Source organism: Conger conger, chromosome 16 (genome assembly GCF_963514075.1).
Source record: "Conger conger chromosome 16, fConCon1.1, whole genome shotgun sequence".
Taxonomy (NCBI): domain Eukaryota; kingdom Metazoa; phylum Chordata; class Actinopteri; order Anguilliformes; family Congridae; genus Conger; species Conger conger.
Genome location: NC_083775.1, coordinates 10,731,958 through 10,747,084, shown reverse-complemented (window position 1 = coordinate 10,747,084; position 15,127 = coordinate 10,731,958). Strand labels below are relative to the sequence as shown.

Sequence of the window (15,127 nt, the reverse complement as noted above, 5' to 3'; positions counted from 1 at the left end):
AGTTCTCAGCTGAGAACCAGGGGCATCATTGGACGATAACATTTTGACGTCGAAATTGGTTGAAAAAAGAGATTACCTCGATCTAATCCGTTCTACGAGGACGAGAGGAAGGAACAAGGCGTACTGGAGAAAAGGTGAGTCATTGCCTCTACGATTTTAATGTAATTGTTTTTTTAAAAATGAAAAAAATGCTTAATATGTGCTATAAAAGCGCTGTGGTGTAAAGTTGAGCTACGTTGTTCATGCGGTGGTTAGTCATATTATGAGTGAATATTTTAATGCTTTGATGAATTCCTTGCTGTCTGTCCTTCTGCATCTTTGACCGCCTCTCCTCTACTAACTCACCCCCTTCCTTCCCCCATTTCCCTCTGCTGTTGTTCACATCTAAACTCTCCATCTTACTCTGACAGCTGCTGTACTTAACTCTGTCTCCCGGCTCAACTATTGTAACGTCCATCAGATTTGGGGTGAAATCCATTTTAATTCAGTCAGTGCAGCAAATTAATTAGTTAGTGGGAAACTGCTTTCTTTTTTAAATTTTGTATCATTTTAGTTTGCATTTTAATTTCCTGAATTAATTGAAATGGTATTTACAAATTGCTGGTCATCTGTGGAAAAAAAAACGTCTTTAAAATATTTAATGTCTAGCGTCGAATATCTCTGGTATTGAATAAAGAGACTGCTACTGCTGCTACAAACTCTTGACTTTAATACATGCTACTGTTGTGGGGTTGACTGGAATTGGGGTATGGTCATCTCCCCTCCTCTCTGGAAGATGTTTGTGTGCACTCCACTGCATACACCGTAACCTGTACTCTGATGAGATTTGAATGGAAAGGGTTAACCACTCTCTTTTACAATGTCATGAATGGAATTGCCTCCTTGAAACCAGCACTTACTGCTCTCCTTTATCCAGCCTTTTGTGTAAAAAAAATGATCATGAGTGATCATGAGAAAAACTTTCCCTGCCTGTCCTTCCACTACCTTGGTTTGTTTTTTCTTCCCAATGCACTGCAATTCCAATTTCAATAGAAGTCTGTTTTATATTGCAGCCCATGACTCACCATAGGAGAACTATGCCTTGTAAATATGTAGATATGTTGGAACACTGAGATGGGTAAATTATGCAAGGCTGTTGAGTTGAAATCCATCTTGAAAGTATATTCATGTCTAGATTGAATAACCGGACTATATGCATTTCACCTATTTACACTATGGCATACATTCAATGTACCATGAGTATATTTTGATTTTACCCCAAAAAGTGCCATGTTTTGTTGCACATTTTGAATGTATCCATATGACCTTGACCTCTGACCTATATAGTTGTCGTTTGAAAATTGTGCCCTGTGTCAAGCTTCAAGTTGATACTTTGTTTATCCCAATCTGATATATAGTTCTCAAGTTATCAGCAAAAACCTGTTTTCTAAGATGGCTGCCCTATCGGAGAAAAACTAGGTTAAGCTAAAAAAACAAATAGATGTTGCACAACTTAACTAGACATACATATCTGATGTACAAGGACTAGTTGGAGTAACCTCGTGGTTTCTGAGATTCCACAACCACAAAATTAACTGGCCACAAGAAAGAAAATAAAAAATAAAGATTTTGAGTGGTTTTGGACTAGTGGCTGGACATGGAGTCTGAAGACGCATATAATTCCTGCGCGAAAATCAATGTAGATAGAAACCCAACAACTGGTATAAGCCACCCCCTATGGGAGAGGCTTAAATAGAAGCTAACACCTGTCTACTAAATTTCCTAAATTAACGGTGCAGCTGTGCTGCTCGCAAAGTCGTGTCCATGCGTGCTGGTCTACCAGAACCTGCTGTGTTTTGGGAGTAGGGTTCTAACTAGCTTACTATCCATCTCTTTCTTGTAACAAATTTTTTTCTTATTCCAGGGAGAAGGGTAAGAAAGTTGTACATGGGCAGATGACACAATAATCAAAGTTAGATCTCTTAATCCAAAGCACACAGCAACTTAAAAAAGATTTGTTTTAGCCCAGCACTAAGATACTGGTTTCAACTAATTAACTCATCTTGGCCCTCAGTCAAGACGGCCTGTAGCGTAGTGGTTAAGGTGCATGACTGGGACCGGCAAGATCAGAGGTTCGATCCCCGGTGTAGCCAGAATAAGATCCACACAGCTGTTGTGCCCTTGAGCAAGACCCTTAACCCTGCATTGCTCCAGGGGAGGATTGTCTCCTGCTTAGTCTAATCAACTGTACATCGCTCTGGATAAAAGCGTCAAGACCTTGATGAGCAGAAGCAGGTGCCTTAGTGCTGGGCTGAAACAAAAACTTGCTTCCACACCTGCCCTTTACGGAGATGTTTGTACACCCCTGCTTTAGACCCTTTTTGCTCTCTCTCTCTCTCACTTCCTATCTCTCTCCCTCCATCCCAGGCTGGGTGCGGTGGCCATGGCTCTGTTGGCGGTGGTGCGCTCGCCGCCCCTCACGTTCCTCCAGACGCTGGTGTCCCTGCTGCTGTCGGCGGTGGCCCTGCTGTCTCCGTACTGGTGCGAGGGGCGGCAGAAGGTGCCCAAGCCGCTGTGCACGCGCACCAAGCACACGCGGTGCATCCCGGTGCCCGGCGTCTCCAACTCCGCCGCCATACAGTTCTCCTGGGAGACCGGCGACGACCGCTTCGTCTTCCCCGCCTTCCACGCGGGGCTGTGGATCAACTGCGAGGAGAACATCTACAGTGATGAGTGGGGTTAGTGTGGGAGTGGGGAATAACATTACATTACATTACATTACATTAATGGCATTTGGCAGACGCCCTTATCCAGTGCGACGTACAGTTGATTAGACTAAGCTTGTTCAAGGGCCCAACAGCTGTATGGACCTTATTATGGCTACACCGGGGTTAGAACCACCAACCTTGCGTGTCCCAGTCATTTACCTTAACCACTACGCTACAGGCCGCCCTAATAAGGGGCGGCCTGTAGCATAGTGGTTAAGGTAAATGACTGGGACACGCAAGGTCGGTGGTTCGATTCCCGGTGTAGCCACAATAAGATCCGCACAGCCATTGGGCCCTTGAGCAAGGCCCTTAACCCTGCATTGCTCCAGGGGAGGATTGTCTCCTGCTTAGTCTAATCAACTGTACGTCGCTCTGGATAAGAGCGTCTGCCAAAATGCCAATAATGTAATGTAATGTAATGTAATAACACCCACCCCTTAAGTCTTAATTGCCCGTGGGTATGAGTGTGTGAGTGAATGGTGTGTGTGCCCTGTGATGGACTGGCGATCTGTCCAGGGTGTATTCCTGCCTTTCGCAGGAGTAGGGCGTTGCGTGCATATACTGTATGTTTATTTCTGAGTTTCAGTTTTGGTTGGGTTTAGAAGAGGAGGAGAGAGATGAGGTGAGAAGATGAGAGGAAGCCTGGAATGGCGAAGGAGGAAGTTTTGATATGAAAGAGGAGTGCAGAGAGCAGGATAGAGGCAGAGGCAGGTAGAGGTAACTAAGCCTGGGTAGTGCCAGAGCAGTGCTAAACCCTCCCCAAAAGAGGATTATCTGGCCTCTGTTCACAGGGATTCCTGCTTCCGCAGGCTGATTGAATTAAGGATTATAGAGGGAGAGAGAGAAAGGTCAACACAGCACAAACACATTGACCAAGCAGACTGAACACGCTCACATATGGATATTAACACTACTCTGAGGCATGGGAGTTAACAGCACTGTTGGAGTTGTTGTATAATATTCAGGAAAGAAAGTTGAGAAGGTTAAGGCACACACATTTTTGAATTGTGATTGAAGAGGATAAAGACTCTTTGGGGAATGGTAAGACACCCCCCTCCTGTTTTCTGTGAAGATCCCAGCAAATCCTCTCATGTCTAATCTCAAAAGATAGATATTCTTGATGTTTACCCTGCTCGCAGCTGATGAACCAGTCTCTATAGGAGTGAGATTTGACATGAGAGTTGATGGCTTGAAAGGGCAGTGACAGGATATAGATTCCTTCCCCACTTAAACGCAATGGACTGTTCATGTCTGAATAGACGTTAAATTGAATATTGTGAAATGACTAGGTCTCCGATCTGCCCGTTTCGGTAGGTTTGGGATGTAATTTCAAGGCCGATGTGTTGTGCTGAGTGAAGCTGCTGGCGCTCATTCAGCTGTCCTCTCTAATGCTCTTCCGTATTTCAGAGGAGAAGTGTCGCTATTTCATGGACCTGACTCCGCGATCGGAGAAAGGTGAGCTCTCGCTCTGGGGCCCTTGGGAGGTGTGGAGGTGTTGATTCTGGGCGGGCGGGCTGAATGCAGCAGGGGTCTTGCCTTTCTGTCTTCATGTGGTAGTGGCATTATGTGTCGCTTTCTCTGTCTCTCTCCCCCTCCTACCTTCTCTCTCTCCCTTCCTCTCTCTCCCGCCTTCCCTCCCTACCTCTCTTCCTCCCTCCCTTTGACCGTCCCTCGCTCGCTCCCTCCCTCCTTCCTTCTCTCTCACCCTCCCTCTCTTTCTCTCTTTCTCCCACCTCCCTCTCTTTCCCTCCCTACCTCTCTCTCCCCTCTCTCCCTCTCCGCTCCATCCCTCTCTTCCTTCATCCCTTTCTCTCTCACCCACCCTCCTTCTCTTTCTCCCACTCTCCCTTTCTCTCTCCCTTCCTCGCACCCCCTCCCTGCCTCTATCTCTCATTCTGTCTCCCTCTCTCCCTTCATCCCTCTCTCTCACCCACCCTCCCTCTTTCTCCCACCCTCCGTCTCTTCCCCTCCCTGCCTTCTCCCTCTTGTTCTCCCACACTCCCTGCCTCCTTCTCTCCCCCTCCCCCTCTCTGCCTACATCCCCCTCTGTCTCCCTCTCTCCCTTCATCCCTCTCTCTCTCCTACCCTCCCTCTCTGTCTCCCTCTCTCCCCCTCCCTGCCTATACCCCCCTCTGTCTCTCCTTCCCTCTCTCTCTCCCCCTCTCTCCCTCTCCCTGCCTACAACCCCCTCTGTCTCCCTCTCTCCTTTCATCCCTCTCTCTCTCACCCTCCCTCTCTCTCCCTCCCTCCCTCTCTCTCCCTCCCTCCCTTTCTCCCTCTCTCTCCCTCCCTCCCTCCCTCCCTCTCTGTGTCCCCGCTCTCTTCCCTCCCTCCCTCTCTCCCCTCCCTCCCTCCCTCCCTCTCTCCCCTCCCTGCCTCCCTCTCTCTCTGTGTGTCCCCGCTCCTTGGTGCAGGTATTCTGTGGCTGTCCATCAGCATGGAGCTGATGAATGTGGGGCTGTTGAGTATCAGCTGCATGCTGCTGCTGCTGCAGCTGGGTCTGCGCAGGCGGCTGCGCTGCGGGATGCTGCTCAACGCTTTCTCTGCAGTCTTCACCGTGCTCGGAGGTGTGTGTGTGTGTGTGTGTTTGTGTGTGTTTGTGTGTGCGTGTGTGTGCGCACGTGTGTGTGTGTGAGTGTGCGTGTGTGCGCAAGTGTGTGTGTGTGAGTGTGTGTGAGTGTGTGTGTGTTTGTGTGTGCGTGTGTGTGCACACGTGTGTGTGTGTGTGTGTGTGTGCGTGAGTGTGTGAGTGTGTGTGTGTGTGTGTGTGTGTGGGTGTGGGTCTCTCTCACTTTTCCCTTCTCTTATCTTCTTTCATACTCTATTACTCTCATTCCATCCATCTCTTTTGACCCCCCCTCTCCCTCCCCTCTTTCTCCTTCCTCTCTTCCCCCCTCCTCTCTCTCTCTCTCTCTCTCTCTCCCTCCCCCCTCTCTCTCTCTCACTCTCTCTCAGGTCTGCTGGGGATGGTAGCTCATATGATGTTTATGCAGGTGTTCCAGGTGACAGCTTCTATGGGGCCAGAGGACTTTAATCCCCACAGCTATGGCTACTCCTGGGCCTTCTAGTGAGTAGCTGCACATACTTTACGGCAATAGCACTATAGTAATGTTCTGTGATCTTTTATTTGTTACCATAGTGTTAATACCTGTACTCATACATTACCATTGTGCTATTGCTCACACTTTACAGTCACGGTATTGCCTTGCCTTTTACTTTGCTTGAGTGTTATCTTATTCTTTAATATTGCGTTCTTTACGCACACAACTATACCGTTATTACCTTTACTCTCTCTTTACTAGAATGTTCATATCTTTTCTCATACCTTACTATGAAGTTGCACTCACTCATACTTTACGATCATGTTATTACCTTTCCTTGGACTTTAGGTAATAACATGATCATAAAGTATGAGTGAGTGTAACTTCACTCATACTTTATAGTGTAACTTCTAGTGTTATTAACTTCACACATGCGTTACCATGGTGTTATTACCTTTAATAGTCTTATCTTTACAAAAATGACCTTCCTGATATAACCTGATACTCATGCTTTGCTAGAGTATTATCTTTACTTTTATTTTATTACAGTGCTTTACTAATATTTACTAATAATTTACTATCATGCTATCTTTACTCATACTTGTGCTAGTGTTATATTTCACAACACATACTTTACAATGTTAATGTTACATTCCTACTCATATCATGTTATCTTTACTCATACTTTACTGTAGTGTTATTGTTGTACTCATACCCATTGCTTAATTTAGTTTTTTTGCAGTCAGCTCTTATGTTTGCATTTTCCTTCAGTGTCATTTGCCCATTTTCTCCGCGGTCATTCATCACTGTGAAGCTTGTCGCATACTAGAATTAGTGAACAGTCCAACACGTGTGATTGATATTTTCTCTTAGCATTTTATCTCTTCTCTTTGCAATCCTCTTTCCTCCTCTTTCTCTCCTCTCTCCCTCCCTCCCCCTCCCTCTCTCCCTCAGCGTGGCCTGGGCTGCTTTCTCTGTCTGCATGTCTTCCGGCGTCTCCACCCTAAACAGCTACACCAGAGACACCCTGATGGGGAGGCTGAAACTCAAGGCCTGGGCCTACCCTCTCCAGCCACGCCCTGCCCCCTCCTACTATCCCCCACCCCTGTCCCCTTTATCCCCCTACTGCAGTCCCGAATCCCCTCCCCACTCACCTCCCTCCCCGCCTCCTCCACCACCTCTCCTTCCTTCTCTCTCTCCCTGTTTTTCTCCCTCCGCCCCCACTTTATCTCTGTCCTCGTCTCGCCCAGTCTGCGGCTACATACCCCGCTTCTGCCAAGAGGATTCCAGCGGCCCTCTCTGATGATGTCACTTCCTTAAATGACCGTTGCTACCCTGAACTACCGGGGACGTTTGTTTGTCTTCTGTTTGACTGGTTTTTTAACTGAACACAATGACATCACTGTAGCTTATAAGTGGGATGCTATTGCTTTAGATTAAATGAAGGAGGACAAGGCAATGGTGTTCATGCAGCTGATGCTACTGTGTTTCCGGCAGGGTTTTTGAGCAAGGAGACCTAGAGCTCCTTTGATTACACCTGAGCAATACAGATTACTACTTACATTAAAACTACTGTATGTGATATCTCCAGCGTATGTGAAATACAGCAATGTACTTTTCTTGAGGTTTGTACAACACAGGACATGTGCAGAATAAAGAGAATTGAACTTGTGAGTGCAGATCTGTTTCATTTCCCTATCACCTGACCCAAGCAGCAAACACACAAAACTCAAAAGTGTCACATTTTAAATCTTTATTTAAAAAAAGAAAATTATTGGAATGCTATTTCATTGTTTGCCTTTTACAGCCCAAAGTCACAAGGAATTATGTTCTGGGAATCCTTCCCAGCTTGGCCACAAAACACAAAACCCGGCCCCCTGAGGGGTGGTGTAGGGGAGCCTCGTGGTGCCACATGTGCACCACACTACACCATCAGACCAGAAAGCCCTGACAAAGCATCAGAATCAATACCATCAGTCTGAGCTAGTACCTCCATACTGAGTTCAAACTCGCGATATTATTGATTAACCAGAAGTCCAGCTACAATATTCCTACCATCTTCCCTTACGTTTAATATATATTTTGTTCCCAGATGTTTTCCCATTTTCCCAACCCCCAAACCCCCTGCCAAACGTATTGATCTCCAGTCAGTTGGTCGGGAGGAGACGGCAGACACGCCTATCTTTGCTATTTGTATTTACCACCAATCACACACTGGCCACGAACGGGCACGAATGAGCCAATTGTTGCCTGGCCAATGAAGACCTCCGACCATAGCAATAGTGTGACTGGGAAGTGAACACCCAGCGGGGCTCATGCTTCCCCTGCGAACGAGACTCTTCACGACTCGGGGGGCCCCGTCTTCCCTTACTCTTGAGTCCTGGTCTGGTGCTTCCGCCGAAACCGCACCGCTCTCGGGACACGCCCCTGAGCGGACCTTTCGGAAGTGGCGGTCGGTTTGGAAAGTTTCGCCATCGACAGACGGGAGAAGGAACGCTCCTCCATTAAGGAATGTGGAGCTGGCCGTCTGGAATTCATGCTAGAATAACATCTGTGACTGGAGAAGGATCTGGCGATGTCGTGGGGAGAAGGGGGGCCTGCCGGTGCAGAGCAGGGTGTTACCTTTGAGTGGCTAAGGCCGAAACGCGTCACCTGTGCCAGGTGAGCTGTGTGAAGCAAGGGGGAGAATCATACAGTGCCCCATCTGAGCGCACCTGCAAATCAAACTCTTTCCAAATTTACATACGATTTAAAGCTTATTTCTTATTTTGAGATTACCTGGTGTGACAATTTCATCAAGTTATTAGTTACTTCACATCTTACGTTATCTTACAAACTTTTTTTTTGGTAATTATTTATTTGCAGTACAAGATAATATTCACCACATTCTAGATGATGTACTTGTAGGCCAAAGTTCAGTTTCTCTAAACCCTTCTGTCTATCCCATCCTTCGAACTCCACAAATTTAGTGTAACAGCAAATCTCCGTTTAATTTAACAACATTAAATCAAATCCAAGAGCCACAAAAAATAATGAATTTGTACTAAGAATAATATTTATAATCATGAGAAAAATGTTAATTAAAAACCATATCACATATGAGGCTTAACTGTCAAATATTTTACACATACAGCAACACAAGCATACAGTCAACAAATATGTCCTATCCAACTGACAGAAGCATCCGTTCCACAACAGGGCCCAATGACTGGGAGATGATCTGGTTGTGTGCCCAAAGCCATTGCTATTTTCACCTTTTACAGGCGAGAATTTTAAAAAATGTTATCGAACTGCAACAGTGACAAGGCTTTGCGCCTTGACAATTAAGCTTGAGACTAAAACACATTAGGCCTCTCCAGTTGTATTCGGCTGAACTCGAGGAGGTATGAAACCTTTATGGTCAGATAAAACACAGGAAGTATGATCAGATAAAACACAGGAATTCACAAGCACACAGTGGGATCGCATTTCCCAATGCAGAAAGCTGCCCAGTTAGAATTTTGGTTAGTATTAATATTCCATTCCAGTATTCAGATATAGCGCATGTATGGGTTTTAAGCTTTGTTCCATAAGAAATAGTTCATCTTTATGCATATAATTTTTGTTAGAGTGCCATAATTGTTTATTCGTCTTGGGTGTTCCTCCCTGTTATTGTTTCAATTAAAATAATAAGCCACTAAAAAAGTAAAGAAAATAGAAAAGTACAGCCACATTCCCCCCACCTACCCCCCTCCCCACCCATTTTTGTCTCCTTCTCTCTTCCCACCTCTCCTCCTCCCAATTTCAACTTTTTTTTTGCCTTTTTGCCTTTTTCTCAATAGTGTGTCTCTTCCTTGAACGCTGTCCCCTGCCTTACGCCGTCTTCTTGCGTAGGACAAAATAGATGATGCTGGAGATGAAGGTGAAGACGAAGGCAATCCAGGCCAGGACGTAGGAGTGGCCGTACCATCCGTCGCTATCCTTGGCTTCCCTGTGGAATATGTCGGTGTAGATTGAGGCAGCGATCATTATACAGAGACCTGACGTGAGGGGAAGAGAGAGAGAGAGAGAGAGAGAGAGAGAGAGGTAAGGGAATGGATTCTATCCCACAGCAAGACCATGGTCGACTAGCGGGTAATGGGGTTCCCTGGTGTCCTGGCTAAATTCCCAACCCTGGCTATTTCAACCTGCCACCTAATCGTCCCCTGAAAAAAATCTCCCTCTCCACCTTGATGTGTGCTGATGTGGGGTGAGCATTCTGGCACAAAATGGCTGCCGTGCATCACCCAGGTGAGTGCTACACATTGAGGCAAATTTCCCCCAGATCACTGTAGAGCACTTTGAGTAAGAGAGAATGCAGCTATTTATCTAGTGGTTCCTGTCCATTCATCAAACTGCTCCTGTGCTGCTCACACTGGGCACGCCCAAATGCAGATTAATCATGCATGTTAAAAAATTATAAGCACAACGTGACTGTATCTGATCCAGCTCCAGTGACGTGATTCAGATTCACAGAGAGAGCTTCTGTCCTGTGACTGAATGCTGTTATGCTGAACTGCAGTCACATTCTTTTCATTTTTATAAATGACTTTTTAAAAAATAAATATTTGTTTCAGTTCTCCACAAAAATGGCTGCCTACCGATTATATACTTAACGCTTTAGTTGCTGCTCTACGCAGTACAATGCATAACTGATTGCACAGAGGAGCACATACATATTAAATGGAAATAGAGTGGTTCACACCAGTGAGATTATCTGAACAAATACAGTTACGCCCACTTTGATTTCAGACACACCCTGATTTGAAGAATTGCTTTGTCACATCTCATCTTCTCTACATGGCATACATCTTACGTTTCTGTGGTGTAAAATGACTGAAAATGCCTTTTTTTTTTCTTTCTTTTTTTGCCGTGAGCAGTTGACCACACTGTAGAAAGTGCCAGAAAAAAACAGAGACACATCTCTGGATTGGAGAAGAAGGACTCACAGGCAAGGAACATGAAGATGCCAGAGAAGGTGAACCGCTGCCCTTTCGGCAAGGTGAACAGCTGAGCCACAAACACAAACAGCCCCAGGATGGAAAATATACAGGCCAGCACCGAGGTGGCCTGCACTGCCTGCAGATAATCTGTAGGGGGAGACAGAGAGACAGTTTATCCAGTGCTGGCACACCAGATACAATAGTGCTCACCAAGCCACCTTAGTCTTATTATTATTATTATTATTATTATTATTATTATTATTATTATTATTATTTTATTTATCCAAAAAGTATAATGGACCAAAATGCTCAGAATTCAAGGCGAACATGCCAAAGGCACGTTAGTGTGTTTACCTTGAGGGTAATCTGTGGGCAAGCTGGTGTAGTTCCAGACACTGTTGATCAAATCCCATCTACCCCAGATGTCGGTGGACACTGTGTCTGTGAACCACCATGCCTGAGGGAGAGAGACGAGCATTCACAATCCAGGCATTCCAAAACTGTCACAAACTGTCACAAACTGTCACAAACTGTCTCTCCAGCTGACATGCTCCTCGGCGAACCGTAGACAAGTTAGTCAACTTTTTAATATCACAGGTGGACACAGGCTTGTGCTGTTTTTAAAAGACAGGAGATTAAGCATACCACTGAGTCAAGACGAGTGGACACACACACACACATACACACATAATTACAGCGGTACTGTCCTGCAACGTTGGCAAACCTGTCTTCCTCTGTAGGTGTCAGGTAAGAAGAACGGGACACAAAGGTGCCGGTTCTCTCTCTCTCTCTCACACTCACTCTATGCGTGACAGTGCTCAAGGGGAGACTGGAGTGGCCATACTCACATTGTCAATGGTGGCAACAAGGAGAATGATGATGGTGGTGATGTGGAGAACAAAGATTCCGCCAAGTAGAGCCAACATGGTGACTGAGAGAGAGAGAGAGAGAGAGAGAGAGAGAGAGAGAGAGAGAGAGAGAGAGAGAGAGAGAGAGAGAGAGAGAGAGAGAGAGAGAGAGAGAGAGAGAGAGAGAGAGAGAGAGAGATCAATGTGCTTTTATTGACAGGATATTTCTGCACGTGGGCCAAGCTCACAACCTGACTGATGGAATAAAACCTCTAAATTTCAGAGGCGGGATTCAGAACAAAACTGGAAACGGGACCGACGTTCAGAATCGGTTTAGCGCAGTGAAGGGCTAGAACACCTAGCTTTAATTCATTTGAAGGGCCTTCGGCTTGATCCCCTTGGGGTAGGACGTAAGATTTCATTACTCATCGCCTAACCCATACTACTTATCCCGCAGACGTACAAAACGGTCAAACTCATTGAGCGACTGGCAAAATGCTGTGCATACACACACAAACACACTGAGATTAGTCGCATTGGATACTTCTGTGCATGAAACACGGAAATCGAGAGGTGCTGGCGGGCGATGAGTTGTAACTTGTCGCTGTCTTCACTAGACACCACTCCTTAAAAATAACTGCACCGAATACTTTACTCCCAGCCGCCCCATACCACCGCGGCTCCTGTATCCAACACGCACAAACACGCGCCACAATCGAGCGGACCGTAGTTGCAATAAGTATTAACTTATTGAAAATAAACATAGTTTGTCGGAGTATAGGTCATTGTGGTTTGCGGTTAATTTGGAACGTTAGTCATAAAGTGGGTTGACCAAACCGTTGATCTGTTCAACGGACGCCCTTGTCTGAGTAAAAAAAAATGTATTAGCCTATGTGCGTGAATGTTTTCCGTAGGGGGGGGGTGAGTGAGTGTGTTTTTAAATGTCTGGTGTACGTGATAAATGACAGTGTTTTGTGGCAAAGCGCATATAGCAGTGTATATGGTGGTTAAAGGCTAGACTTAAGCACAAAGCGACAGGTGTGAATTCCAGGTGTGGCACAGCGGTTATTTTACACGCTACGATATTCACTAATAAAATTAATGTAACACATTAGGGCGGACCATGTGGGATATTTTTGCACAGTACACCAAAAGTACCGGGGCTACTAAAACTATTTCTTAATCTTTTTTAACACCCTGCGCTACACCCACACATGACGAGGAGTGGGAGGGTTTGATTTAACAGGCGAGATCATTCGGGTTTTTTTTTTTTTTTTTTTAATGTAATAGGCCTATGGCATTATCTCCGTAAATGCTATGTAAATAGCCGGGGCCTGTGCCAATCGTTGATATACTGGTCTATTTAAGTCTACACTGACTTAATTGTAGCAGAAGACGCGCGCCGATATGAAAGCACGCACGCGAACCCTATTCGAATTCAACACACAGGTGTTTTAAAGGGTTGCATTCCAGACCGCTCCCTCCTTCCCCACCAGAAACGCTGATCTGAGATCAGAGCCAAACACGCCGGAAAATCAGTGCGTTTGCACTACACGGGCGCGCCCCCGAACAAAACCCCATCATAGCTGAAGGGGAGGGAGGGCGCCAGCGGTTCTGCCATGTTCCGGTAGGGGGAAGGGTTCGCTCTAGTGATCAACAGCAGAACTATTTCTGCAGACTTTTCGCCCTCTGCTTTCTCTGAACTCACAACTGGGATAGCGAGATTGCCTAGCATATAGTAAAACTATCAGTGTCAAATCGGATAGAGTAGCTATATTTGATCCCAAATTGAACACTCTTAAAGAGTTCAACTAACATTTTAAACATGCAATGTGAAAATATCCAACACAACCTTGATTAATACATGTGCACATCTGTCAGAAATATGCGGAAATATGAGAACATAGTGGCGAGTTAATCTCGCAGTCATGTGCACATTTGGAGAAGCAGTGAATCACTTCACTGGAAAAAGAGCGGCAGACAGACGACACAGCTTACACACGACAAGGTTACGCAAGCCACGTAAACACCGCGTTCACCTGAACGGGCTATTTTAGCCCACTCTATACACCACAGGATATGAGGATACTTTTAAACAAGTGTAACACTGATATAGCTATAGTGCATATTTGACTCGATAATATAGCATAGCCTATATTTAAGTTAAATGCATCTGGATACGCCCCTTCTGCGTTTACAGAAATTGCACATTAGTCGCAATAAATAGTGAAATAATCTACGGCGTTCATTGTAATGAGGGAGTATGTCTGGAGCATATTCTACCGTTGTGTTAGTTTTCCCCCTTTAAAACTACTGCTTAAATATAAAATAATAAAATAACTCGAGCAAGCACGAGCCTTCACAACAGCACAGTTATAGCTACAGCGGTCAGTCCTATTCACACGCAGCAGCTGGCGCTGCAGTTCTTACCTGTTGAGAAATGCGCTTGGTTCACTCGAGGTCCTTCAGATATTGCTGTTTAAAAAGTAGCACGCGGTGCTGATCAGTGCGGGCAAAAATGTTCCAATATTTTATGTGTAGTCTAGACCACAACCAAATATTTCTGCGTCTGCCCTTTTCAATGAACACTCAGTTTGAGGAAAGTTTGGTATAAGACCAAATGTAATGCAGCGTCCAACTAAATATGTTAAAAAAAGCATAGGCTATATTAATAAATGTAAACGAAATAGTCCGTACCTTTCAATGAAGGTTAGAAAAGGAAAATTTAATAAAAACACACAACAGATAGACCGGCGAAGTGAAGAGAGATGTGAGCTAGAACGAGCTAAGTTATAGTGCCGCCAGAGAGTTATGGGGAGTTTTCTGTTTATCTTCGAGGACAGCTTCTTTCTTGACGCCCCTTTTCTTTCGGTTAATTCTGTTCCAAAATCTGTAAACTCAAACGGAGGCCCGACCCGCCCAGTTGAGAGTGTGAGCATATAGTCTGACATCTGTTTCTCCTCCCACTGCCGCTACCCCACCCCACCACACCCGCATATCCCTCTCCTTCAGTCCTACGCGTTCACAGAGAAATGCAGTATTTTATAGCGTTACCTCTCACTATCGTCTTATTTATTAGCTGTGGATTGCATTAGCGAAGGAATGTTTAGAGGGAAGGGTGTTATGGTAAGTGTGTAAGCCCACTTTGAACAAGTAAAACATATTTTCCATAGTAACTATTCTATTAAAAAAAAAGGTTCATATATAATATTGTTAGGAACGCTGTATTTGTTTCCTGTAATACCTGTATTTCATGCCTCCAAATACACACCCGCCACTCCCTATACTCTCTCTCTCTCTCTCTCTCTCTCTCTCTCTCTCTCTCTCTCTCTCTCTCTCTCTCTCTCTCTCCCTCTCTCTCTCTCTCTCTCTCACACACACACACTTGCTCTCTCTCTCTCTCTCGATTTCACAAACTCTGTGGTAAGGCGTTTGTTTTTCTGAATGTTTTGCCTTTTCCATTCTCTTTCCCTTTCTTCAAGTTACTGCGTCTGGGCGCAGTGACTCATTCAAGTTTGAGGAACTCCCAA

General features: G+C 45.3%; 2 protein-coding genes across 4 annotated transcripts; one reads left to right on the top strand and one right to left on the bottom strand.

Moving 5' to 3' along the window:
* LOC133115307 (germ cell-specific gene 1-like protein) lies at positions 1-7,462 on the top strand. The gene is made up of 6 exons (XM_061225150.1): positions 1-134; positions 2,407-2,717; positions 4,155-4,202; positions 5,162-5,314; positions 5,703-5,814; positions 6,743-7,462. Exons 2-6 carry the CDS (start codon positions 2,423-2,425, stop codon positions 7,089-7,091), a joined length of 957 nt encoding a protein of 318 aa, XP_061081134.1. The 5' UTR covers positions 1-134; positions 2,407-2,422; the 3' UTR covers positions 7,092-7,462.
* A 64-nt stretch (positions 7,463-7,526) lies between these two features.
* LOC133115241 (epithelial membrane protein 2-like) lies at positions 7,527-14,453 on the bottom strand. Of its 3 annotated transcripts, XM_061225050.1 has the most exons (6): positions 14,295-14,450; positions 14,028-14,072; positions 11,598-11,680; positions 11,104-11,206; positions 10,756-10,896; positions 7,527-9,807 (listed from the first exon to the last, which is right to left on the bottom strand). In XM_061225050.1, the coding sequence occupies exons 3-6, from the start codon at positions 11,673-11,675 to the stop codon at positions 9,641-9,643; spliced, it is 489 nt and encodes a 162-aa protein (XP_061081034.1). In that variant the 5' UTR covers positions 11,676-11,680; positions 14,028-14,072; positions 14,295-14,450; the 3' UTR covers positions 7,527-9,640. The 3 variants fall into 3 exon arrangements, with proteins under 3 accessions (XP_061081034.1, XP_061081035.1, XP_061081033.1); XM_061225051.1 differs by lacking the exon at positions 14,028-14,072 and having other exon boundaries at positions 14,295-14,453; XM_061225049.1 differs by having other exon boundaries at positions 14,028-14,448.
* Positions 14,454-15,127: the final 674 nt, after the last annotated feature.

Bases quoted from the DNA above. Each gene is read 5' to 3' on its own strand.
- LOC133115307 (XM_061225150.1), top strand. From the start codon at position 2,423: ATGGCTCTGTTGGCGGTGGTGCGCTCGCCGCCCCTCACGTTCCTCCAG. The intron at 4,203-5,161 runs GTGAGCTCTCGC...TCCTTGGTGCAG, and splicing joins GACTCCGCGATCGGAGAAAG to GTATTCTGTGGCTGTCCATC. The intron at 5,815-6,742 runs GTGAGTAGCTGC...TCTCTCCCTCAG, and splicing joins GGCTACTCCTGGGCCTTCTA to CGTGGCCTGGGCTGCTTTCT.
- LOC133115241 (XM_061225051.1), bottom strand. From the start codon at position 11,675: ATGTTGGCTCTACTTGGCGGAATCTTTGTTCTCCACATCACCACCATC. The intron at 11,207-11,597 runs GTGAGTATGGCC...TCTCTCCCTCAG, and splicing joins TTGTTGCCACCATTGACAAT to GCATGGTGGTTCACAGACAC. The intron at 10,897-11,103 runs GTAAACACACTA...CTCCCCCTACAG, and splicing joins GCCCACAGATTACCCTCAAG to ATTATCTGCAGGCAGTGCAG.